This window comes from Oncorhynchus masou, chromosome 10 (genome assembly GCF_036934945.1).
Source record: "Oncorhynchus masou masou isolate Uvic2021 chromosome 10, UVic_Omas_1.1, whole genome shotgun sequence".
NCBI classification, from domain to species: Eukaryota; Metazoa; Chordata; class Actinopteri; order Salmoniformes; family Salmonidae; genus Oncorhynchus; species Oncorhynchus masou.
In genome coordinates, this window is record NC_088221.1 from 33162694 (window position 1) to 33189228 (window position 26535).

Consider the following 26535-nt stretch of genomic DNA (forward strand, 5'->3'; position numbering starts at 1 on the left):
CTCAACCAGAGACCAAGGAGGAACTGTCCTGCTGGTGCTTTTGTTTTGTTTGTGTGTGTGTGTGTGTGTGTGTGTGTGTGTGTGTGTGTGTGTGTGTGTGTGTGTGTGTGTGTGTGTGTGTGTGTGTGTGTGTGTGTGTGTGTGTGTGTGTGTGTGTGTGTGTGTGTGTGTGTGTGTGTGTGTGTGGACATGTTTAACCATACTTATGGGGACCAGAAGTCTTCAGAATGATAGAGAACAAGGACAATTTGAACAAGTAGGGACATTTTGCCGTTCCCCACAAGGAATATTGCTATTTTAGGCTTAGGGGTTAGGTTTAGGTTTATGGTTACAATTAGGGTTAAGGTTAGAATTAAGGTTGGGATTCACGGTTAGTTTTTGGGGTTGTGTGTGTGTGTGTGTGTGTGTGTGTGTGTGTGTGTGTGTGTGTGTGTGTGTGTGTGTGTGTGTGTGTGTGTGTGTGTGTGTGTGTGTCTATATATAGCCTGATCCCCACATGATCATGAGCCAGAGGTTTATTTGGGTATTTACACTCAAGTGCACTGCATGCCTCACTGAAGCCTACCGGTCGACAGAACACTTCACATGCAAATGTCTTGTTAGTCACTATATTTGCATCAGGAAATTATCTTTCCTTTAGATCAGGGGTGTCAAACTCATTCCACAAAGGGCCGAGTGTCTGCGGGTTTTCCTTTCAGTTAAGACCCAGACAACAAGGTGAAGGCAGCTCCTTACTGATCAGTGACCTTAATTCATCAATCAAGTACAAGGGTGGAGCGAGAACCCGCAGACATTCGGCCCTCCATGGATTGAGTTTGACACATTTGCTTTAGATTAATAAAATAAAGATAGAGACATGCTAGATAATTTGCTGAGCATACCTCGATCGACAGTAGTACACTATAGATGAGTCTCTTTTACGATCGATACTAGTATGTTATCCATTGTCTGCTGGTCTCTTTATTACTCCCAGTCACAGAACATTGATTTTTCCTTTTCTCCACTGTGTATCATCATGGTAAATATTGACACAGAAGTGGATTATTAAATACACTGTAACGAAGCCATCAGATTCAGACTTTAAACACACAGTATGTTGTCTGAATAAGATCAAATGCGACATATGATGTCACCACTAAGTAATGTAGAATGAACCTGACAGCTATGAAATTTCAAATGACTGAGGACGTTTAGTCTTGATTTATGGCACAGCGGTAATGTCAGCGTTTCCCTTTGACCAGTAGATGGCAGTGTTGTATCATCAATGCCTCATGCTTACAGCTCAATGACTAGAATTTTGGAAGGACAGGCTTAGTAAAGTGTAGTGTATTGTGTATTACTGTGTATTACATTTTGTAAATCTAATTGCAAAAATATACTTAAGTATCAAAAGTAAAAGTATAAATAATTTGAAATGGCTTATAATAAGAAAACCAGATGGCACAATTTTTTCATTTTTTTAATTTACGGTTAGCCAGGGGCACACTGCAACACGCAGACATTATTTAGAAACAAAGCATTTGTGTTCAGTCAGTCCACCAGATCAGAGGCAGTAAGGATGACCAGTAGGGATGTTCTCTTGATAAGTGAGGGAATTGGAAGTTAAGTGAAGTGAAAGTAGTCAAAAATATAAATAGTAAAGTACAGATACCTAAATGTACTTTTTCACTTTCTACTTAAGTTGTACATTCAACTATTTTTATTTAAGTACTTTACACCACTGTCCAATCGGGAGTAGGGCCTATTGCCTACAATAGAACATCATGCATTCTAGTGTTTGAACTTCTAACGCGGCTGCATGGGATTTGTCATATATAAAGTTGCTTGGTTTCATTGCACCCAGTGGCAGTGTAGGGCGATAAGGTAGCACAAGGAGTCGCTTGTGGATTTCACAGCTCTTAACGCAGCTCCACTGCCATAACAACCTCTATGCAGGTGTCGGCCAAAGCTCATCTGATTTAATCGAGCCCTAGAACCTTTAGATGGAATTTTTTCCTGTTTGCATTGATGTTGTTATATGTTTGGATCCTGTTGTCATTCACTCAGAATCAGTCAGTTGCCATACCCACTCATTACCGTGGGACCCTAGAAGCTGTATGTGTGCGTGTAACATTTCACGTTTGTCATTAACAAACATGTTTCTATATTTCAACCAATTCTTTGAATTACTTTTGAAAATTTGTGGCTCTCAGAGTATTTCAATATAATTATATTAGGTAATATGCAGTCCACAAGAAACAGATAACTGATCATTTAGAACAACATGTATATATGTTATGATTATGCTACCATAATTGTTCCATTAACTCAAGTGATCTTAAATTCACCAATGTGAAAAGTAACACTTTTGGAGACCATAGTGGTTGTTTAGAATGTCTCCAATTAAGATCCAGTAATAACGTTTAGTATCTTCAAGCATCGTCATATCTAAGCTAATCATGCAGGGCACGCGTTACATTGTAATATACGATGTACATACCGCAAAATACTTTGCTGTTTGATTTGTTGTCTTCCAAATGGCACCACACCAGTGAGTCTCTGTGATTTAGCGTCTACGTGTATGTCCGCTCTTTTTGGGCCTTAATGGTATCCGTAGCAATACTTGCGGAAGAGGATAAGGGAGAAAATGGCTACAGAGACAATCGACAACGATGTAGCAGTGGAGCTAAGCCCTAATTCTAGAGAAGAGGTAGCTAAGAAGTTTGTACCCATATATAATAACTCGAACAAAACAATCCCATAAAGGAATACAACAGTATTAGTTATGTTAGTTCTAAGTTTAAAAAAATATTTGAAATGCTACTTACAGCGGGCCTTTTCTACTGCCGGCTAGACAGGCTAGTAAAGTTAGCTAGCTTGCTACACTTCTCACATGGCAGAAAGCGCCACACAGGGAGGAGAGCGTCTTTGCAGCTAAGTGTTCACTGCCGTTTCGATATATCTAGGTACTAGCGAGATAACTTCACTGACAAACGAACTTTGATGTGTGAATGTCGGACCAAATAAAATCGCTAGCATCAGCTATTTGGATAGCTAACGTCACGTCATATCAACGTTAGCTGACCAAGTTAGCTAGCTACGCCACATCAAACATGATAACAGAAATTTGGGACGCTGGATTGCAACAGGCTAGCTAACAATATGTATTTAGTCAATATCTTGCTAAACGTGGTCAGTGTTGATAGACGATGTGTCGCTCGCAAATGTGTATTCTGTACACATTGGCAGAGAAACATGGCAGTGTCTACCTCAAATCAAATTGTATTTGTCACATGCGCCGAATACACAGGTGTAGACTTTACAGTGAAATGCTTACTTACAAGCCCTTAACCAACAATGCAGTTGTAAGAAAATACAAAAAAAGAGAAGATAATAATTAAATAATTAAAGAGCAGCTGTAAATACAGCCTATCTGCTGACTGGCGTCTCCATGTAAAACGTTCATAGTCAGATTCCCAGCAGCTTGCTGAAGATGTTTAATTAACCTTAGATCAAAGTTTGTCCTGGAATCTTGGAGAAAAAACAAAACGTGTAATTTCATGAAGCATTTAATTTCTGCAGAGGAAGGCATACAGCAGCTAAGTGTACCTTCGGGTTGTGGCTTTTAGAGCTACCCTTTTCTTAACCTCCCTACTGTATCCAGCACCCACGACCTCATAACTAACAACTGCAGCATAATTTGGCTTCCTTCAGGTTTGTTATAACCTGTGCATGTGTTTATAGAACCTCTCCACTTCAGCCTCTGATTTCAGTTTCCTTCCAACAGTGGTAGCCAGTGCCCAGTGGCCTATGAAATGATCTCAGTAATCATATTGTTGCCTGCTCCTGTGTATTTAATGTCTGCCCTAGGAGGTGTTTGTTGTTCACGGAGCAGCTTGCATTATTTGTTTCCATGCCCTTTGCTTTCATACACCATAACATCAAGCTTCAGTTCAGATAGCCATCCTTCCAAGTAGGCTAAACCAGCTATGTTTTTCCTAGCCACCGTGCTTCTACACCTGCATTGCTTGCTGTTTGGAGTTTTAGGCTGGGTTTCTGTACAGCACTTTGAGATATCAGCTGATATACGAAGGGCTATATAAATGCATTTGATTTGATTTGCCCTTTGTTCCTCCTCCAGCCTCCCAGGACCAGTGGCATGGATCAGCCCCGGAGGAGCAGGAGTAGGAGTGGCAGCAGGAGCCTGTCCGAGGAAGGAGGGAGAGAGAACAATGTGGCACAGCAGAAGAGCAATGGTGAGTGGAAATGACTATTTCTTCAGAAAAAGGCTTTGCTATCTGAAGATAATTTGCCCTGCTCGATCCACATCTGTAATGGACCTAGATGTTTAGAAAGTTACATTTATTCTAAAATGTACACTAACGTTAAGTTTGGGGTCACCTGTGAGGACTTGAGGCATCTGGTTCTCAAACTAGACACTCTAATGTACTTGTCCTCTTGCTCAGTTGTGCACCGGGTCCTCCCACTCTTCTTTCTATTCTGGTTAGAGACAGTTTGTGCTGTTCTGTGAAGGGAGTAGTACACAATGTTGTATGAGATCTTCAGTTTCTTGGTAATTTCAATCATGGAATCGCCTTAAATTATCAGAACAAGTTTCAGAAGAAAGTCCTTTGTTTCTGACCATTTTGAGCCTGTAATCGAACCCACAAATCCTGATGCTCCAGATACTCAACTAGTATAAAGAAGGCCAGTTTGATTGCTTCTTTAATCAGAACAACAGTTTTCAGCTGTGCTAACATAATTTCAAAAAAGGTTTTCTAATGCTCAATTAGCCTTCTAAAATTATAAACTTGGATTAGCTAACACAACGTGCCATTGGAACACAGAAGTGATGATTGCTGATAATGGGCCTCTGTGCGCCTATGTAGATATTCCATTAAAATTCAGCCGTTTCCATCTACAATAGTCATTTACAACATTAACAATGTCGACACTGTATTTCGGATCAATTTGATGTTATTTTAATGGACAAAAATGTGCTTTTCTTTCAAAAACAAGGACATTTCAAAGTGACCCCAAATTTTTGAACGGTAGTGTATGCAATTATGTAGTAACCAAAAAAGTGTTAAACATATATCAACATATATTTTATATTCTTCAAAGTAGCCACCCTTTGCCTTGATGACAGCTTTGAATACTCTTGGCATTCTTTCAACCAGCTTCACCTGGAATGCTTTTCCAACAGTCTTGAAGGAGTTCCCACATAAGCTGAGCACTTGTTGGCTGCTTTTCCTTCACTCTGTGGTTCAGCTCATCCCAAACCATCTCAATTGGGTTGAGGTCGGGTGATTGTGGAGGCCAGGTCATCTGATGCAGCACTCCATCACTCTCCTTGGTCAAATAGCCCTTACACAGCCTGGCGGTGTGTTGGGTCTTATTGTCCTGTTGAAAAGCAAATGATAGTCCCACTAAGCGCAAACCCCTTGGGATGTTGTATTGCTGCAGAATGCTGTGGTAGCCATGCTGGTTAAGTGTGCCTTGAATTCTAAATAAATCACAGTGTTACCAGCAAAGCACCATCACACCACCACCTCCATGCTTCAAGGTGGGAACCACACCGTGGTTGAGCCGGCAGGGTAGCCTAGTGGTTAGAGCGTTGGACTAGTAACCGGAAGGTTGCAAGTTCAAATCCCCGAGCTGACAAGGTACAAATCTGTCGTTCTGCTCCTGAACAGGCAGTTAACCCACTGTTCCTAGGCCGTCATTGAAAATAAGAATTTGTTCTTAACTGACTTGCCTAGTTAAATAAAGGTAAAATAAAATAAAAAACACGTGCAGAGATCATCCGTTAACCTACTCTGTGTCTCACAAAGCCACGGTGGGTTACTACCAAAAATCTCATATTAGAACTCATCAGACCAAAGGACAGATTTCTACTGGTCTAATGCTTGTGTTTCTTGGCCCAAGAAAGTCTCTTCTTGTTATTTGTCCTTTAGTGGTTTCTTTGCAGCAATTCGACCATGAAGGCCTGATTCTCACAGTCTGCTCTGAACAGTTGATGTTGAGATGTCTGTTTCTTGAACTCTGTGAAGCATTTATTTGGGCTGCAATTTCTGAGGCTTGTAACTCTTCTGGCCTTGTCCTCTGCAGCAGAGGTAACTCTGGGTCTTCCTTTCCTGTGGCGGTCCTCATCAGAGACAGTTTCATAGCGCTTGATGGTTTTTGCGACTGCACTTGAAGAAACTTTAAAAGTTATTGAAATGTTATGCATTGAATGACCTTCATGTCTTAAAGTAAGTATGGACTGTCGTTTCTATTTGCTTATTTTATTTTTTCTTGCCGTAATATGGACTTTTGGTATTTTACCAAATATCTTCTGTATACCACCCATACCTTGTCACAACACAACTGATTGGCTCAAACATTAAGAAGGAAAGAAATTGCACAAATAAACTTTTAACAAGGCACACCTGTTATTTGAAATGCATTCCAAGTGACTACCTCATGAAGTGGGTTGAGAGAATGCCGAGTGCAAAACTGTCATCAAGACAAAGTGTGGCTACTTTGAAGAATATAAAATATATTTTGATTTGTTAAACTGTTTTTTATTACAACATGATTCCATATGTGTTATTTAATAGTTTTGATATCTTCACTGTTATTCTACAATGTAGAAAATAGTAAAAATAAAGCAACTCTTGAATGAGTAGGTGTGTCCAAACGTTTGACTGGTACTGTATGTATAGAAGAAATCATATATTTTCCCCAAGGCTTGTTGGAACTTGGATTTGTCCCAATAACCTCCATTACCACTATCTCCCTTCTGTTGTTTACCTGGTTTCTCATCCTCATCACTGACAGACAGACAGTTCCAGCCTAGCAGCTCTCTGAGTCTGTGTTATTGTCCAGATAATGCTTTCAATCATCCCTTCTGCTGAGCTGTTGCAAATCCTTCCTCCGCTCTGAGAGAGAGGAAGAAAGACGGAGAGAAAGAGGATAGAGATGGAGAGAAAGAGGATAGAGATGGAGAGTGAGGGAATGGGAATAGGAGGCAGAGAAAAAGGGAGACAGGCGGAGAGGGCAACACAAGCCTCCCGACATACACCCAAGGGTATTTGAAAAGTGCCAGAGCGCAGAATGTGCTGCTTGCTGCTGATAGTCCTTTAAGTAGATCCCCTGTAACACCCAGGGTCTTACTCTGGCTGCCTTGAGTTAGACTGTGCGCCAAATCATACCCTATTCCATATGTAGTGCATTACTTATGAACAGGTTATATAAGGCTCTGGTCAAAAGTGGTGCGCTATATAGGGAAGAGGGTGCCATTTGGGGCAGAACCTTAGAGCTGTTGCATTTCCCCCACAGCAGTCTCGGGAGGGAATTATGATGCTGTTGTTGTTATTGCACTATGTAGACCGGATGTTCTCACTGTCTTGGTTGCAAATAGTGTCAGTGAATGTTGTTTACTGTTTATTTCTCAGTATCAACAAAAGAACATTTGAATTGGTATTACACAAATCAGAAGTTGTGAATGCCAATTTTCAACAATGCATCATATCAGTGAGTGGTGGTGAGGCGGTGCTGTTATCATCTAGAAGTGGATATGGCTGTCAGAGACCTTTTGACTCAGTTTTAGCACTGATTGCGGTTGCCTGAAAGACACACCTCACTGCTTTGGGATTGCAGCTACTGTATGGATTTAATGGATGCTTCTCAGTGTTTCCCTCAAGCTACTTTGTAGGCTAATTGTTTCACTATAGGTAGTGTGTCCAATCAAAATGTATCTTTTGACCAATGGGTAAAATAATATGTTAATTATGTCAATAATATTCGATCAAAAGTTTCAAACCTCATGTCTCGATCATAATCCGTTCAAAAGTGATTGGAGTTTTTACCCTTGTAGGATGGCCAGAATTAGGGTGACTAAATCAATGGAGGCTGGAAAATGACATTGTCAGCTCGGCTGCATTCTGTGCAAGAATTAAGGCTACTGACTACCTGACAGGCTCACTTCCCTGTTGAACTCGTCATCTTGAATCCACAGGAAATAAAAAAATATATATATGTAGAGGTTAGATGGGCTCCTGAGTGGCGCAGTGGTCTAAGGCACTGCATCGTAGTACTATATGTGTCTCTACAGACCCTGGTTCGATTCCAGGCTGTATCACACCCGGCTGTGATTGGTAGTCCCATAGGGCGGCTCGCAATTGGTCCAGCGTCGTCCGGGGTAGGCCGTCATTGTAAATAAGAATTTGTACTTAATGGACTTGCCTAGTTGAATAAATAAAAAATAAAGATGGATATTGATTTTGAGACGTAGTGTTGTCATATTTTTTGTATAGGTTTCTCATATTAATACAACATTTCTGTTCTTTTAGATCTCGCATAAAAACAAGTGTATGTCTGTGAAATGTCAACGGAGCACAAACTAATGCCAAGCTTTTTATTTGATCAGATCTTGTCATGCTTATTTTGCTTTTTGAGACCAAACAACTTTGATGACGACGATCACACAATGTAAAATCCTCAACTTGTTACGAGTAACCTGCGCCGCTATGTCAACCGAGCTTGGGACTTATTATCGGATGTATTATGTTAAGAAATCTTACTTTTTGGATATAATCTATGTTAATGATATATTAGAGAAAGGCCCACTGAACAATTCAGAACAAGAGTAATCATATTTGTCTTGGTGAAATTTCATCACCAAAGTGCATTTCCACCCCTACTATACGCATTAGACAGAACTTGAAGTAATGTTCGCAGTATTGAAATTTAAATGATTTAATTGTATTACTATTTAATTTCTGCACTATTGTTTCTTGAACAGGTTAACTGTAACAGCTGCATGATAAGTTAATATTGCCACGGTCTACTCAGCAATCTGCTTACAGTCAGAAATACGTGAACTGAGGACGAGTCACTGGTCCAATAAGGCATCCATCTCAGCAGGCTGCTACAGTGCACTTCATCAATTATTCCTGCTCTTAAGCCTTCAGCACAGTCAGGTCCCTCATATAGAGCATTAACTGAATGTCAATTAACATTTTTAAAGTTCACACTCGCACCATTTCATTCTTGCTGATTGCTTGTGGTCTGAATGTAGATGGTCTATATTTTAAGACTCAAGACACATGTCCATAACCCACTTTCATTAACAGCACATTCACTATTTTCAACAATAGGCAAGCGTGATGAAGCTAAGACCTATGAGTTTGTCTCCAAGGAATACCAATTTAATTTCAGACAAATAGACCCACTGATACAATGTCATGTGGAACTGAAAAGACACTTTTTAACCTAACTGTGTTTTGTCTTCAGTAGAAGCACCAGAGGGGGCAGATAGTCCTGCAGCCGGTCCCAGAGACGAAGGCCACAGAGCGGCCAGCCCTGGATCGGAGGCCCCCGTTCTTGGCAGTCCCGGAGTAGCCAGCTCCAAAGCCACCAGGGGCAGTAGGGTCCCTTCCAATGCCAGTGTCAGCCAGGAGGGGGAGTCTAGTGGCTCTGACAATGAGAGCAGTGATGAAGACAGTGATGAGGGAGTGGCCCGCAGGATGAAGAGCAGTGTGGCACAGATCGTGGTGAGTAACTAGTCCAATACTAGGCTTAATTTGTGTCTGAGAAGCCGGCCCGCTTAGCTGATATTTGCACTGTTAGGATTATACAAATACCAAAGTATGCAGTGTTGGAATGTGTTGGCAGACACTGACCAGATACGGGATTCTGACATGTTGTGTTTTATGTTCCAGCATGGTCCCGATGACCAGAGTGTAAACAAAGGCAGGAGCCCCACCCCAGATGACCGGTGAGTGACTAACTCCATAGAGCTGCAGATAAAAGCTATGTCATCCTTCACTCTTCAGGCCTTCCAAATGTTCAACTTTCCCAATTCAAAAGTTCCATAGATTTTTCAAAAATCCCAGTTGGAAGATTCACCCCCTGCTTATTCCCTTCTGATTCCGGTAATCCTCAAACTGGGAAACAAATCAGGAATTTTGCAACCCTAATTTTGTTTCTCATTGGTCCATCCAGGGATGATGATCGCCGTAGGTCCCGCTCCAGGTCCCGTTCCAGAAGCCAGGAGAGGGATCGGCGCTATGGTAGAGGAGGTTACAGCAGGTACGGAAACAACATGGCACAGTCTGGTTCCACTTGAGGTTTCTTACTTCTGGGATAGCATTTCCTTGCCACTTCTGCTTGTTCTTTGGGGTCTACACCCGGTTACTGTAAATCACTTTATGACAACTGTTCATGTAAAAAAGGCTTTCTAAATCAAATGTGATTCATCTATATTGTGTTTATAACTAATTTAGAGTAGACCACATTCAGACTTGCCCTAGCTTCATTCTTAAAAAGATCACTGCAGTATTGATATATATTGAGATGCCTTTGCATCACCTACGGGTCAAGGGACGATGATCGAGACAGATATTACGACCGCTATGAGCGCCGGTCGAGTCGGGACAGAGAGGCTGAGTTCAGGAGGAGAGGCCGATCGCCCTCCCCAGCCCAGAAGGACCCTGCTGCAGAGGAACCACCAGTGAAGAAGAAGAAGGATGAACTGGACCCTATCCTGACCCGAACTGGTGGAGCCTACATCCCCCCGGCCAAGCTACGTATGATGCAGGCTCAGATCACTGACAAGAGCAGGTGAGTTCAGCTGATGTCTGCTAGACTGGAAATACTTTATAGCCTACTTCATGATGGGATCGTATAGTTGACACACGAACTTGAAACGAGAGTGAAACTTGGCCATATTTATTTGAAAGAATGAAATATGACTATTTCAATAAAATGATGAAATGCTACCAGGCTCAAATGCCATATCGTTTGTTCCGAGCTGTCAAGTAAATCGATGGATGACGACACAATAGATGTTTATTTTTGGTCTGGCGGGAGCTAGGTGTCAGAGCCAGGCTCTAAAATTAGCAGCTGACTCTGAGAGAGGTGTGGATATCTGCCTGCGTCAGAAATGACTCCCTACCTATTGCTATATAGGGAATCCCTGCAGGGGACTATATAAGGAAAAGGATTCTATTTCGGACAGAGTCACTCAAGGTGTTTTCACACAGTCACCTACCTCTAATCTCATCTCCTGGAAAAGCATCTTGGCCCCTTGAGGCCGAGCGTCCCGAGACGAGGCCGAGCGCCCCGAGACGAGGCCGAGCGCCCAGAGACGAGGTGTGCGTCCCAAATGGCTCCCTATGTTGTGCACTTCTTTTGATCAGAGCCCTACAGTCCCCGGTCAAAAGAAGTGCAACATAAAGAGAATAGGGTGACGTTTGGGACACAACCAAGGAGGTGACACGGATAATGAAGTAGAGATTGGTTCACTAAGATCATCTGGGACAGAGGAGGGCAATGAAGGGGATTGGAAGGATAGATGGGAGAACTGTCCCGTCCTCCCAGAGCCGAGACAGACACACACTGAATACACGCAACGCCACACACACACACGCAACGCCACACACACACACGCAACGCCACACACACACACGCGCAACGCCACACACACACGCGCAACGCCACGCGCAACGCCACGCGCAACGCCACGCGCAACGCCACGCGCAACGCCACGCGCAACGCCACACGCGCAACGCCACACGCAACGCACACACACACACACACACACACACGCCACACACACACACACACACTGAGTACACTTATACACACACACACTGAGTACACTTTTATACACACACACACTGAGTACACTTATACACACACACACACACGCACACTGAGTACACTTATACACACACACACACACACTGAGTACACTTATACACACACACACACACACACTGAGTACACTTATACACACACACACACACACACTGAGTACACTTATACACACACACACACACTGAGTACACTTATGCACACACACACACACACACACACACACTGAGTACACTTATACACACACACACACACACACACACACACACACACACACTGAGTACACTTATACACACACACACACACACTGAGTACACTTATACACACACACACACACACACACACACTGAGTACACTTATACACACACACACACACACACACTGAGTACACTTATACACACACACACACACACACACACACTGAGTACACTTATACACACACACACACACACACTGAGTACACTTATACACACACACACACACACACACACTGAGTACACTTAATACACACACACACACTGAGTACACTTATACACACACACACACACACTGAGTACACTTATATACACACACACACACACACACTGAGTACACTTATACACACACACACACACACACACACACTGAGTACACTTATACACAGACTGAGTACACTTATGCACACACACACACACACACTGAGTACACTTATATACACACATACACACACACACACACACACACTGAGTACACTTACACACACACACACACACACTGAGTACACTTATACACACACACACACACACACACTGAGTACACTTATATACACACACACACACGGAGTACACTTATACACACACACACACACTATACACACACACACACACACACACACTGAGTACACTTATACACACACTGAGTACACTTATACACACACACACACACACTGAGTACACTTATACACACACACACACACACACACTGAGTACACTTATACACACACACACACACACACAGAGTACACTTATACACACACACACACACACACACACACACACACACACACTGAGTACACTTATACACACACACACACACACACACTGAGTACACTTATACACACACACACACACACACTGAGTACACTTATACACACACTGAGTACACTTATGCACACACACACACACACACACTGAGTACACTTATACACACACACACACACACACTGAGTACACACACACTGAGTACACACACACACACACACTGAGTACACACACACACACACACTGAGTACACACACACACACAGACTGAGTACACGTACGCACACCACACACACACCCACGGAGTACACTTACGCACACCATACACACACACACACACACACACGGAGTGCACTTACGCACTCACTGAGTGCACTTACGCACTCACTGAGTGCACTTACGCACTCACTGAGTACACTTACGCACTCACTGAGTACACTTACGCACTCACTGAGTACACTTACGCACTCACTGAGTACACTTACGCACACCACACACGCACACACTGAGTACACTTACGCACACCACACACAGTGCCCCACTCTAGGGGCCTTTAATGAAGCAGCACCATCGCTATATCCCAGACCAGCTGATCTCAGGATGCAGGAGGAGTTTTAGTTAGTTCAGGGAAAGTTTCCAGTTACTAACCACATTTCCATCCACAGTTTCCATCCAAGTAAAGTCATACTGTATACATTTTTTTTAAATCATGACAGCTGTGATGGAAAAAGGACGTTTCGGGAACAATTTCATAAATGCCGAAAGATCATTTATTTGTTTGAGAAGGTGGGATCTTTTTGCGTCTAAAATTAATTATACGAGAAATGGCAGTGTAAACACCTTTAAGCGTAAATATTTATATGGGGCGGCAGGGTAGCCTAGTGGTTAGAGAGTTGGACTAGTAACCGAAAGGTTGCAAGTTCGAATCCCCGAGCTGACAAGGTACAAATCTGTCGTTCTGCCCCTGAACAGGCAGTTAACCCACTGTTCCTAGGCCGTCATTGAAAATAAGAATTTGTTCTTAACTGACTTGCCTAGTAAAATAAAGGTAAATATAATAACTATCATATCGAAGTAAACTCTGAGTCGCGATGATATGGTATGTGTTCCTCCTACTACGACTCGGGAAACCATTCAGTTTATTAGGCTACAGATTAAATAAGTCATGATGAACGGTGAACTTGATGCTGCTTTCCAATAAATTTTAATTTGTGACAAAATCAGGAGTTGAAAATGCGATGGAAACACATTGAACGTTAGATTTTTATTCGGTACGTGAAAACATAAGCGAAAAAGTACATTTTGTGTGAACTAAGTCGTTAGGCACTGATTTCTATCTGCAACAAGTCAGTTTGGTGGAGAAACACCATTTAAAAAAAAAAAAAATAAATACAGTAGGTCTTGCCAATTGTTTCAAAAAGCTTACTTATCCCCACCTCTTTGTAGTCTGGCTTACCAGCGTATGAGCTGGGAGGCTCTGAAGAAGTCCATCAATGGTCTGATAAACAAGGTGAACGTATCCAACATCGCCATGATCATCCAGGAACTGCTGCAGGAGAACATCGTCAGGGGCAGGTAATGGGCCAAGGTTTTTAATGGATTTATTTAATATTTATTTATATAGGCTATTCTGATTGAGATCAAATGTCTTCTACGAGAGGGATCTGTCCAAGATGTTTGCAGTCGGAAACATTTCAAGTTTCTTAGTGTGCTTTGAGATATAGATTAACTTCATAAAAGTGACGATCACTAATGTGTGTGTGTTTCATGTCTGTGTGTCTGCTCTCCAGAGGTCTCCTGGCCAGGTCCACCTTGCAGGCCCAGAGTGCCTCGGCCACCTTCACCCACGTCTATGCTGCTGTGGTAGCCATCATCAACTCCAAGTTTCCTCAGATAGGAGAGCTCATCCTCAAGAGACTCATCCTTAACTTCCGCAAGGGCTACCGGAGGAACGACAAGGTGACTAGCTGCACTAGATGTTTGAACTAAAACAACTTAAATGTTGATACATATTGTGGAGAATAAGGAGTTGTAATGTATATAAGTCACTCTTTGTAGTTGTTTAAATGTATAATAATTATAATATTTGCCATTAACCAGACGCTTTTGTCCAAAGGTACTTTGTCATGTGTGCATTTGTTTGATGTATGAGTAGTCTTGGGAATCAACCCCACTACACTGGCCTTACAAGCACCATGCTCTACCAACTGAACTCCAAATGATTTTGTATCCTTGTTTTTCAGGCACAATGTCTCACGGCATCAAAGTTCGTTGCCCACCTGGTCAATCAGAATGTGGTAAGTCCTCTTTTCTATGCGAGATCACACACACGCGCACAGGCACTTAGTGTTGTAACCCTATTTCCCTTGCTCCCCACCCAGGCCCATGAGGTGCTGTGTCTGGAGATGTTGACTCTGCTCCTGGAGAGACCTACAGATGACAGCGTGGAGGTGTCCATCAGCTTCCTCAAGGAGTGTGGCCTCAAACTCACTGAAGTCTCCCCTAGAGGCATCAATGGTACATAGGAATACACAACACTTCCGCTTCGCTCTTAGTTTGAACAGGCTTGGGTGATGGAAGCATCAGTTCAATCACAGCTACAGAATCCTTTTAGCAGTCTCACTGCTCATTCAGAAAAATCTAGTGATTTCTTTATTCATTTCTCTAGTGATCTTGTTTTTGGTGCTCTTATGTTGTTTTTATTGGTATTAAATTCAAACCACAGAAATATAATTCTATGATTCAAATATTGTCTCTGTCTGTTGTCAGCCATCTTCGAGCGGCTGCGTAACATCCTTCATGAGTCGGAGATAGACAAGCGTGTGCAGTACATGATCGAGGTGATGTTCGCCATTAGGAAGGACGGGTTTAAGGACCACCCTATCGTTCCAGAGGGGCTCGACCTAGTGGAGGAGGACGATCAGTTCACACACATGCTGCCCCTAGAGGATGACTACAACCAAGAAGATATACTGAGTAAGATACTATTACATTTACATTTAAGTCATTTGGCAGACGCTCTTATAGAATAATATATACAATAGAATCAGTTCACACATGTTACCCCTAGAGGACTACAACCAAGAAGATATACGAAGTAAGATACTATAGAATAATATATACAATAGAATATAGAATCAGTTCACACATGTCACCCCAAGAAGACTACATCCAAGAAGATATACTGAATACCCCCAGCTAGCAGGCCTAATCGGTTAAAGATGCAGTCCGGGATCACTTACAAATTCATGGCATATTGTACGAATTTGATTTTTATATATAGTGTATGTGGACACCTCTTCAAATTGGTGTATTCAGCTATTTCAGCCACACCTGTTGCTGACGGGTGAATAAAATCAAGCACACAGCTATGCAATCTCTATAGACAAACATCTGCAGTAGAATGGCCTTACTGAAGAGCTCAGTGACTTTCAACGTGGCACAGTCATAAGGCCACCTTTCCTACAAGTCAGTTCGTCAAATTTCTGCACTGCTAAAGCTGCCCCTGCGAACTGTAAGCTCTGATATTGTGAAGTGGAAATGTCTACGAGCAACAACGGCTCAGCTGCGAAGTGGTAGGCCACACAAGCTCACAGAACGGGATTGCTGAGTGCTGAAACACTTAGCTAATGAAAATTGTCTGTCCTCGGTTGCAACACTCCCTTACCGAGTCAGCACAAGAACTGTTCGTTGGGAGCTTCATGAAATGGGTTTCCATGGCCGAGCAACTGCACACAAGCCTAAGATAACCATGCGCAATGCCAAGCATCAGCTGGAGTGGTGTATAGCTCGCCACCATTGGCTCTGGAGCAGTGGAAACGCGTTCTCTGGAGTGATGAATCACGCTTCACCCCATCTTGCAATCTGACGGACCTATCGGGGTTTGGCGGATGCCAGGAGAACACTGCCTGCCCGAATGCATAGTGCCAACTGTAAAATTTGGTGGAGGAATAATTGTCTGGGGCTGTTTTTCATGGTTCAGAGGTGTGGTACAGAATACAATGACATTCTAGACAATACTGTGCTTCCAACTTTGTGGTAACAGTTTTGGGAAAGCCCTTTCCTGTTTCAGCATGACAATGCCCCCATGCACAAAGCGAGGTCCATACTGAAATGGTTTCTCGAGATCGGTGTGGAAGAACTTGACTGGCCTGCGCAGAGCCCTGACCTCAACCCCAAACACCTTGGGGATGAATTGGAACACCGACTGCGAGCCAGACCTAATAGCCCAACATCAGTGCAGTGCCCGTCCTCACTCTTGTCGCTGAAAGGAAAGCAAGTCCCCTCATCGATGCTGCAACATCTAGTGGAAAGCCTTCCCAGAAGAGTGGAGGCTGTTATATCAGCAAAAGGGGGACCAACTCCATATTAATGCCTATGTTTTTGGAATTAGATGTTCGATGAGCAGGTGTCCACATACTTTGGTCATGTAGTGTATCATACAAATTGCACAAGAACAACAAATTCAGGGACCCATTTTGGCTCGTGAGCACTACTTTCAAATCTTCTATCTGAAATTATACAAAACCTTTGGAGCATCACTTGAACATCCTGGCTCTTTCTCCACTGTCGGAAAATCTGTCCTTGCCTCTACTGACCAGATAAAATCCACTCTATTGATTAGCATTGACCATGTCTTTTCAAATCAGTGCAAATTAATGCGAGGAGACAAGGAGATAACATATTTTTAAGCAACTGAGATTGAGCCTTAACTGTGATAATTTGAGTGTTCAGCATGATCATTCATTGCCAGGGGAGAAAGAAAATTCACCTGCTGTCCTTTAGGTCCCCAAGGGTTGGGGCTTATTATACAGATTTAGCTGGGGGTTTCCTCTCTTATCAGTCTCTCTAGATGTCCCAGTGTTGAATAATGTTCTCTGAGAAGAGAAATCACAGTGAGTCTCTATCTTTCTTGAAATCTCTCTCGAAGCTGGATATAGGCAGACTATCACATTCGACCATCTATCCTATTTAAAAAAGGACTGAAGACTGGTAAAGATCATGTGGTTCCATTTCAACATATTTATTAGTGAAACCAAAGTGCTATAACTTAAATCAAATAGCCTAGTACACACACCAAAACGTTCAAATGATCAAATCATAAGACTATTGCACAGAAAAACTTGGATGGGTGCATTGCACATTCAGAACTGCTGGACAGCAACTAAATTAATTAAAGCACTGATCATTGGGAAAGAGATCAGAATGACTGCTTAGGCTTGATTCATAAATTACATAGGTAGCCTTGACTACAATACTAAAACAATCGATATGTTCAAATTAAAAGTCCTGATTAACATGACATCAATAACGCAGGCACATCCTGAGTCCCGTGTGCCGACACATTCACAAATCAAAAGGTGGTTTAGTATTCAGTTTAAAAGCTCTGATGAAGGCCAAGAGAACAGTGCTTCGGGCATCTTTCCAATTAAGATGTCTAGTTTTGTTGGCTACTTGAAGAGAACTAGGGCCTGTCACTCGCAGCCCACCTTTTCCATTGCATTGTTGAAAATTGTGCATTGAATTCTACGAAATGAGTATAACATCCTGGCATTTAAACCACACTCGATTTTAGAAATGTCACATACTATTATTAAACATTCTATTTTCACATACTGAGAATGCGTGATTGCGTGGTTTTCCGCTATTCAATGATTTTGGTTGCGCATCCCAATATCTAATAGCTGAAATGACATCTGGGCAATTAAAGTATACTCTTTTTTCGGCATACTCAAATGGTCTACTGTTTAGGACGCATGTATGGATATTTGGACACACTCTGTCTTGCTCGGTCGCTCTTTCAATATCCATCTCTGTCCCTCTTTCTTTCTTCCTTTCTCTCTCTCGGTCTCTCTCCCTCGGTCTCATAATAGAGGGTTACATTTTCATACTGACATTAAGACTAGGCTTCTGTGTCGCTATTTATTTATGTTTGTACAATTCAACAAAATAAGCATATTTTCTGTAGCTTCAGCACAGACAAACTTGTCCTAATTGAAAATCTATACAAGCATCCCTTCAGGGGGCAAGAGGGGAGGAAAGCAATTGTCACATTAAGCCCGATAATGAATTGCATCTTAATATACAGTGCTTCTGTTTTTTATGGGTAATTACTTCTGATTGCGTCTCATTTGCAATAACTTTAATTGCTCCGAAATGTACTAATTGCGAACTAATGGTTGAAAAAAAAACAATTATTCTGTCTATCTTGCAGATGTCTTTAAGATGGATCCAGACTTCTTGGAGAACGAGGAGAAGTACAAAGCAATTAAGAAGGGTGAGTTGATAGTTTGAGGGATCACACTGCCAATTAAATGCCTTAAGGTGAAGCAATAAGGCCGTTCTTATTACAGTATACCATTGAAATGAATGCTGTGTAAAGTGTAATGGATAAGTGGTTGTGGAGCCATTCTGCTACCTAGCTAGTGTTGCAGCTACCATAGAGTAGTCATTTTCTATTACCAAAACCAATTGAATTGCATTATACTGTCACAATGACATTGTTAACATACTATGTTAATTATCATATTGGGAGAAATTTCAGTTCGTTGTTTTGGGAGAAAAATGTGGAAGGAAGTTATTGTTTTAACGGTACAGTATACCATTTACCTGTCTTTTCCCCTCAGAAATCCTGGATGAGGGCAGCAGTGACTCTGGAGAAGACGTGGATGGAAGTGACGATGATGAAGATGATGGAGAAAAAGAGGGGGAAGAGGGCGGAGATGGTATATAGTGACAGTGACTGATTGATTGATGTCATTGATTATGTTTATTTGGCATATCCCTCATGAGCCAATTCTTTCCACAGCTCACAAGTCACATAGAATCGAAATAAGAAACAAACAGACACCTGAACGCACCTGAAAAGGTATAGATTAGGCTTCATGTAACTTTTCACTGATGTTGCAGTAGGTATTCTGTGTCCTAACTGAGAGGGGGAGCACTTGGGGACAGTGTTGGTGGCCTCGGCCTTGGCTGTCCTCGTTGGTCCCAGAGGTTATCTGTCCCAGAAATCTTATCCCCAGCGGCTCAGGACTGCAAAGGAAATGCACCACACACCAAGACCATTAGGAAGGAAGGAAGGGGTGGTCTGACTGCTCTGCTCCCCTTCTAGACAACCTGTCAGAACACTTCTGCACTACATCCATAAAGTACTCCTACTCTATAGACTTGTGTGACCCCACAGTTTCAACAAAATATGATATGCCACGTAGCAGACACTTACTCAAAGTGACTTCTACTACAGTGAGTGCAGTCTTTTTTAGTTTGTTTATTTGACCTTTATTTTCAAAGGGAGTCTCCATTGAGACCACGGTCTCTTTTATAAGGAAGCTCTGCATATACACAATTTACAATGTACAATATAATAAACATTTTCAAGAAAAATATTCACATTTCGCTTCAAGGAGGTCCCAATCAACATTTTGAACTACCCAAGAGCCATGTCTTTTATCTCTGTGGGCTAGTAGCACCATGCCACAGAACCACATTGTTCATTGCTAATCTGCTCAGCATCCTTCCTTCACTAAAAATGTAAGAAGAGTTTAAATAACTCTGTAAAGAGTGAGACAGACTGACTGACCTCTGTTTGGAGACGGATAGTATGACAAACTCCTGATGGTGCAACAATGAATACAACCCCTCCAACTATTGATTGTTTTCCTTTTATAGAAGCAGAGAAAGTCACCATCTTCGACCAGACGGAAGTCAACTTGGTCGCATTTCGCCGCACCATCTATCTCGCCATCCAGTCAAGGTGGGTACTATACTGTGTGTGTGTGTGTGTGTGCCCACGCTGCCTGAATGCTGTTTTTCTGTCAAGAAAAGTAAACTAGGGCTGATAATGCCAACAGAATGGGAACGTGCCCAAATCCAGGGAAGTATTCAACAGAAATGGGGCAGTAGTAGACTTTTCCTCTGGGCTCAAATGAAACCCTAACCAAATGGCTGAAAATCCCTCATATCCACTGCAGATGAAGAGTGTAGAAGAACCCAGTTTATTTAAAGCTGTATTTTAAGACTGTCCCCCCCCCCCTTAGTCATGAAAAGTTTGGTTTGCACACATTCATTGACATAAAATGTTTTAAATGGGTGAAAAAATGGTGAGGGGGGGGGCATAATCTAGGTTTTATTGACTCTAGATATAAAGTCAATAAAAAGCTCGCACCGAATGTGGATCTTGCGTTTTTGGACGATCGTTCAGTGAGCTGTGTTTCAGGGACCACCCGCTGTAGACGTATGTCTGCAGACATTCTACATGTAAAATTGGTGCACACTCGTTTTTTTTTGCAAATTACGTTCAGAGCTGCTAAGTACTCTGGGCCAGCAAACGCTATTGGTGTGTGTGTGTGTAAGCCCGTAGGGGGGCTGCAGCAGGTGGTGAAGTATTCATTAATGCACAGCAGCTGAGGTGAAGTCTAGGATCAGTATGCACCATGCTTTAGTTTCATCATCCTTTTGTGAGGTTTATCACTCTAGTTGCGCTGGGTTCAGGCACGGCACCAAGATGTTTTTGTCTCCCGGGGATAAGGGCAAGCTTGACCAATACGTGGGTGGTGCTAAGAAAATTGTTGATTTTCATGACTTCAGAGTTATACGGAAGTTCTCGTTTTTTTTATAAATAAAAGCAGAAATGGCACACCGCCCATTATATTTCAATGTAGTTTTTAATTGAATTTGGCCAAAGAATATTCAACAAAATAGCTATAAGCCTAATACAAGTGACCACAAGGCAATGACAAAAACGTCTCACGTGAAAGACGTCTTTTCCCCCACACGTCATAGGGTTCACGCGCGGCACGAGCACGCAGCCAGGGATCAGATTGGGAACAGAATGGCTGGTTATTAACTTGTACATATTTCTTTGTTTAAAAATAAAAAAATAAATACTAAAATGCTTTAGGGGGCTTAACTGGGGATACGCAGATTTGTGACTGGGTTATATCCCCCCCTAGCCCCGGTGTAGCATCGTGCATGGCTGGGTTATTAGAGTACATCGTACAGGGATGCAAACTAGTCACCTTTGGTGGAGATATTCGCCGAATCCAAAATAGGTGACCTGCGTGATTTGTGTAGATCCGATGAGAAACGTTTCGGAGGGGAGGGGGCTTTGGATCACTACTGGCTGTAGTAAGTGAGTGATGCGCGTTTGGAGCAATACTGGCTGTATCCAAGGTTCAGCCAATCGTTCACATAACAACCGAATGCAGCGCAGCATATTCTGTTGAATGTTGAACGAGAAAAGAGACAACCAATTGACTAGTTACAGCAGCGCGTCCCCTGAAAGATAATGAAGAGGCAACGTTAGGTGAGAGGCCTGACCACGGAGTTGGGGGTGAGAAGTTGATGAAGCGTACTTCATGAGCTGTAACCGAAAAACAACTGGCATTTGGAAAGTTTGAGGTGAGGGAGAAAGTGTGGTGGAACAAGTATTAGCATTGTTAACTCTTGGCGCACCAATCCCTTTAGCGGGGTCATATTCGTCAACATCCGGTGAATTGCAAAGTGCCAAATTCAAATTAAATTACTAAAAATATTTAATTTTCATGAAATCACAAGTGCAATATACCAAAACACAGTTTAGCTTGTTGTTAATCCACCTGGCGTGTCAGATTTCAAAAAGCTTTACGGTGAAAGCAAACCATGCGATTATGTGAAGACAAAACATTACAAACAGCTAGCAGCAAAGTAGATTGGTCATGAAAGTCAGAAAAGCAATTAAATGAATCGCTTACCTTTGATCTTTGTATGTTTGCACTCACAAGACTCCCAGTTACACAAATGTTTGTTTTGTTCCATAAAGATTCTCTTTATATCCAAAAAAACTCCATTTGGTTGGCGCGTTTTGTTTAGTAATCCACAGGCTCGTGCAGGTCACGACGGGCAGACGAAAATTCCAAATATTATCTGTAAAATTCTTAGAAACATGTCAAAAGTTTTTTATAATCAATCCTCAGGTTGTTTTTACAATAAATAATCCATAATATTTCAACCGGACGGTAAACCTTTCAATACAAGAGAGAAAGAAAAGGTCTCGCTCCAGTGGCGCGCGCATGAACAAACCTAAGGACATCTGGCTATCCACTGACGCAATGTGATCATTCTCGCTCATTTTTCAGAATAAAAGCCTGAAACTATGTCTAAAGACTGTTCACACCCTGTGGAAGCCATAGGGAAAGGAATATGGTTGATATCCCTTTAAATGGAGGATAGGCTTGCAATGGAACAGAGTAGTTTCAGAAAAACAGCACTTCCTAGTTGGATTTTCCTCAGGTTTCTGCCTGCAATATCAGTTCTGTTATACCCACAGACAATATTTTGACAGTTTTGGAAAATTTAGAGTGTTTTCTATCCTAATCTGCCAATTATATGTATATTCTAGCTTCTGGGGCTGAGAAATAGGCAGTTTACTTTGGGAACGTTTTTTATCCATACATCAAAATATGCCCTCTTGCTTCAAGAGGTTATTAAGAATCTTGCTAGCTGGATGGAATAGTCCGTTAGCTAGCCGGAGAAATGTTGAGCAACATTAGCCAACTTATCTGATCACATTATTGAGTTTATGAGAATTAGCTGACTAATAATGTCACACAGCTAACGTTACAACATCAGATGAGCTAACATTCTTAACCAAACCAATTCGCTATAGTATTAACTGTTATAAGACTCCTTGCCGTTCCTCATGTTTTAAGGTGTTAGTTAGTTGCTTACTGGACCCTGGCAATCTGTGTGAAATGTTCACTAGCTGACGAACTAACAACTATCTGTTAACTAATGTTTTCCCTCTACAGAATGTGGTTAATTTCCAGAATGCGAGAATAGGGTGTAAATGAGGCGTTGCTTGTTAAACAAGTAGATTCGGGGATCAGGTGTACTCTAGCTGGAGCTGGGCCCTGTTTAAGCTGGATGCCACTATAGAGGTGAAAGGAACACCACACACTTTCCCTCTTTTTCACTTTTTAAATACAGTGGATGAAAATGAGTATGCAAGGTGTACTCTGCCTGAAAGAGATCAGTTATGCCAACAAACGGAATCATGTCCTACTGGCACATTGCAAAACAGATGTCCACAGGCAGAAAGTCTACAATGTAGCAATGTGCAGTGTAGCCCAAAGATATTGCTTTTGTTGTGTTGAATTTGACAGTAACACTTCTGTATGAGTGAGGGGGGATTATAGCATTTTTTTACTCAGTCAACGTTATTTTTGCGCACATGTAACCATGTGCACTTGATCGATGTCTACTACAGTGGCCACTATAATAGAGCAAAAATAGAATGTCTGTTTGTTTCATTCTATTTCGTCTTTTAAGATGTTTTTCCCAAGTGCAATATTTAGATGTGTGTGTGGTCACAAGCACTCTATTATGAAGGCTGTCATGGCTAACTGCAATATTAGTGTATTGTTTTTTTCTCAAGAGTGTCATTTGCAGTAAAGTCTAGGCAACAAATAACATTGGATTGCTTTCTTTACATTTTTTAGCTGTGAGTTAGGTTCACATTAACCACTTTTTTTATTTTACACACCGAGACTGACCATATAGATAATTTTCTTTGTTTAATTAGTTAACCTGCATTTCCCCCTAGTAGGGATTTTTTTTTTGCCTGTTTCAGTGCAAACAAATAGTGTCATCTTTTTGGGCCCTCACAAGTTTGCGTCCCTGATCGTAACACCATTGGTCCAGGTAGTCCTTCAGAGTTGCTTCCATTTGCTGCCTAATTAATGAACCCTGGTCATAGAGTTCAACGAGAACAGAAACCATTGTGGACTTTTCTGCCTATTTCTGCCATTCTCCTTCTCTAGAGCTGAGAGGGTATTTTTCCAGCTGGTGTAGGAAGGAGAGCACAGAGCAGATAACCATTCACTTACTGTCAGATGAGGTAGGTAGGTGGAAGGAAGGTACTACAGAGCCATTCACTTGTCTATCAGATAGTCTGCCTCGGGGCCATTCAGGGACCTGTCAGATGTTAATGATGCTGAAAGCTCTTCTCTTTTAAACCCTTTTCGATAAGCGGTTATGCGTGTGTGCAGTCTATTTTGAATCTTGTTTCTGAAAGAATGTCTTCAGGCCACCAATAGACATAGGCAGAGTATTTGTATGTATCTTATGTATGTACACAGTGTAGGCCTATTTGTATTACATGTTTGCATAGCATGTTGACGTAGACATTTGGCGTATCGGTCAATCCTTCTATTGAAGGTTAGTTGTTTAACTTAGCCTAATTGTTTGTGTCACATTTCCCATTATTTTCCATTCTACTCAAGTTGCTTTCCATTGACCGGCCTGTCTGTTTTAGTGTGATAGTCTGTAATTAAAAGATTAGCAGGACCCCAGAGAGGAGACAGAAAACACCCAGACCGTACTCAATCTGAAAGGCTGTGGTCCTCCTCCTTAGCCTGTTCACATTATTGTGCTGACCTGAATCGAACTGGGCCGGCTTGGTTGTTTTCCTTTCACATTGGCCTTTACAGCACGGTTCAAGCAACTATGGTGAATGTGTAGCAAGGCCAGCCCCTTACAACTGGGCTTGGATGAGCTGGGTTTGGGTCTGTAGTGGGGTTGGATGTTCGATAGACTGTTGGTTGACCAAGATTTTTTTTAGTCGAGCAGTGCAAAATATATCATTTTTTTATCATGGCACTCGAGACACCGGTCATTTGGGCCTGTCTCAGTGGAATAATCCATTGAGGAGGCCACAGAGTTGCCACTGTCAAAGAATATTGGGATTGTGTCTAAGATGCACAAGGCGCATCTCCAGAATGCACGCTCCCGCCATTTTGTGCGCATTCATTGTTTCATAACTTCATTGTGTGAATTGTTTGCCCTCTGATTGGTAGTCTATCAATTCTCCATTACATACAGTACCAGTCTAAAGTTCGAACACACCTACTCAGGGTTTTTCTATATTTTTTTTACTATTTTCTAAATTGTAGAATAATAGTGAAGACATCAAAACTATGTAATAACACATAGAATCATGTAGGAACCAAAAATATGTAAAACAAATTAAAATAATATTTTAGATTCTTCAAAATAGCCACCCTTCGCATTGATGACAGCTTTACACACTCTTGGCATTCTCTCAATCAGCTTCACCTGGAATGCTTTTGCAGCCGTCTTGGAGTTCCCACATATGCTGAGAACTTGTTGGCTGCTTTTCTTTCAGTCTGCGGTCCAACTCATCCCAAACCATCTCGATTGGGTTGAGGTCGGGTGAATGTGGAGGCCAGGTCATCTGATGCAGCACTCCATCACTCTCCTCCTGGGTAAATAGCCCTTACACAGCCTGGAGGTGTGTTGGGTCATTGTTCTGTTGAAAAACAAATGATTGTCCCACTAAGCGCAAACCAGATGGGATGGTGTATCGCTGTTGGTTAAATGTGCCTTGAATAAATCACTGACAGTGTCACCAGCAAAGCACCCCCATACCATCACACCACGTCCATGCTTCACGGTGGGAACCACACATGCAGAGATCATCCACTCTCTTACTCTGCGTCTCACAAAGACACAGTGATTAGAACCAAAAAATCTCATATTTGGTCTAATGTCTAATGTCCATTGCTTGTGTTGGCCCAAGCAAGTCTCTTCTTATTTGGGTCCTTTTATAGGGGTTTCTTTGCAGCAATTTGACCATGAAGGTCTGATTCACGTCTCCTCTGACCAGTTGAACTCCGTGAAGCATTTATTTGGGCTGCAATCTGAGGAGCAGATAACTAATGAACTTATCCTCTGTAGCAGAGTTAACTCTGAGTCTTCCTTTCCCCCTCATGAGAGCCAGTTTCCTTCATAGCGCTTGATGGTTTTTGTGACTGCACTTGAAGTAACTTTCAAAGTTCTTGAAATGTTTTGCGTTGACTGACATTCATGTCTTAAATTATTGATTGACTGTCATT

General features: G+C 42.0%; 1 protein-coding gene across 2 annotated transcripts in view; it reads left to right on the forward strand.

The window, feature by feature from the left end:
* Positions 1-2582: 2582 nt before the first annotated feature.
* LOC135547555 (pre-mRNA-splicing factor CWC22 homolog) overlaps positions 2583-26535 on the forward strand; it is a 50608-nt gene continuing 26655 nt past the window's right edge. Inside the window, exons 1-14 of one of the 2 annotated variants that reach the window (XM_064976661.1) lie at positions 2583-2689; positions 4121-4235; positions 9259-9518; positions 9687-9742; positions 9970-10056; positions 10348-10587; positions 14087-14215; positions 14431-14599; positions 14884-14937; positions 15022-15157; positions 15410-15616; positions 18855-18917; positions 19267-19365; positions 20312-20396. In XM_064976661.1, the coding sequence (XP_064832733.1) occupies positions 2627-2689; positions 4121-4235; positions 9259-9518; positions 9687-9742; positions 9970-10056; positions 10348-10587; positions 14087-14215; positions 14431-14599; positions 14884-14937; positions 15022-15157; positions 15410-15616; positions 18855-18917; positions 19267-19365; positions 20312-20396 (1763 nt within the window). In that variant the 5' untranslated portion in view covers positions 2583-2626. The remainder of the gene's footprint in view (positions 2690-4120; positions 4236-9258; positions 9519-9686; positions 9743-9969; positions 10057-10347; positions 10588-14086; positions 14216-14430; positions 14600-14883; positions 14938-15021; positions 15158-15409; positions 15617-18854; positions 18918-19266; positions 19366-20311; positions 20397-26535) is intronic. The other variant, XM_064976662.1, reaches the window with a different exon arrangement.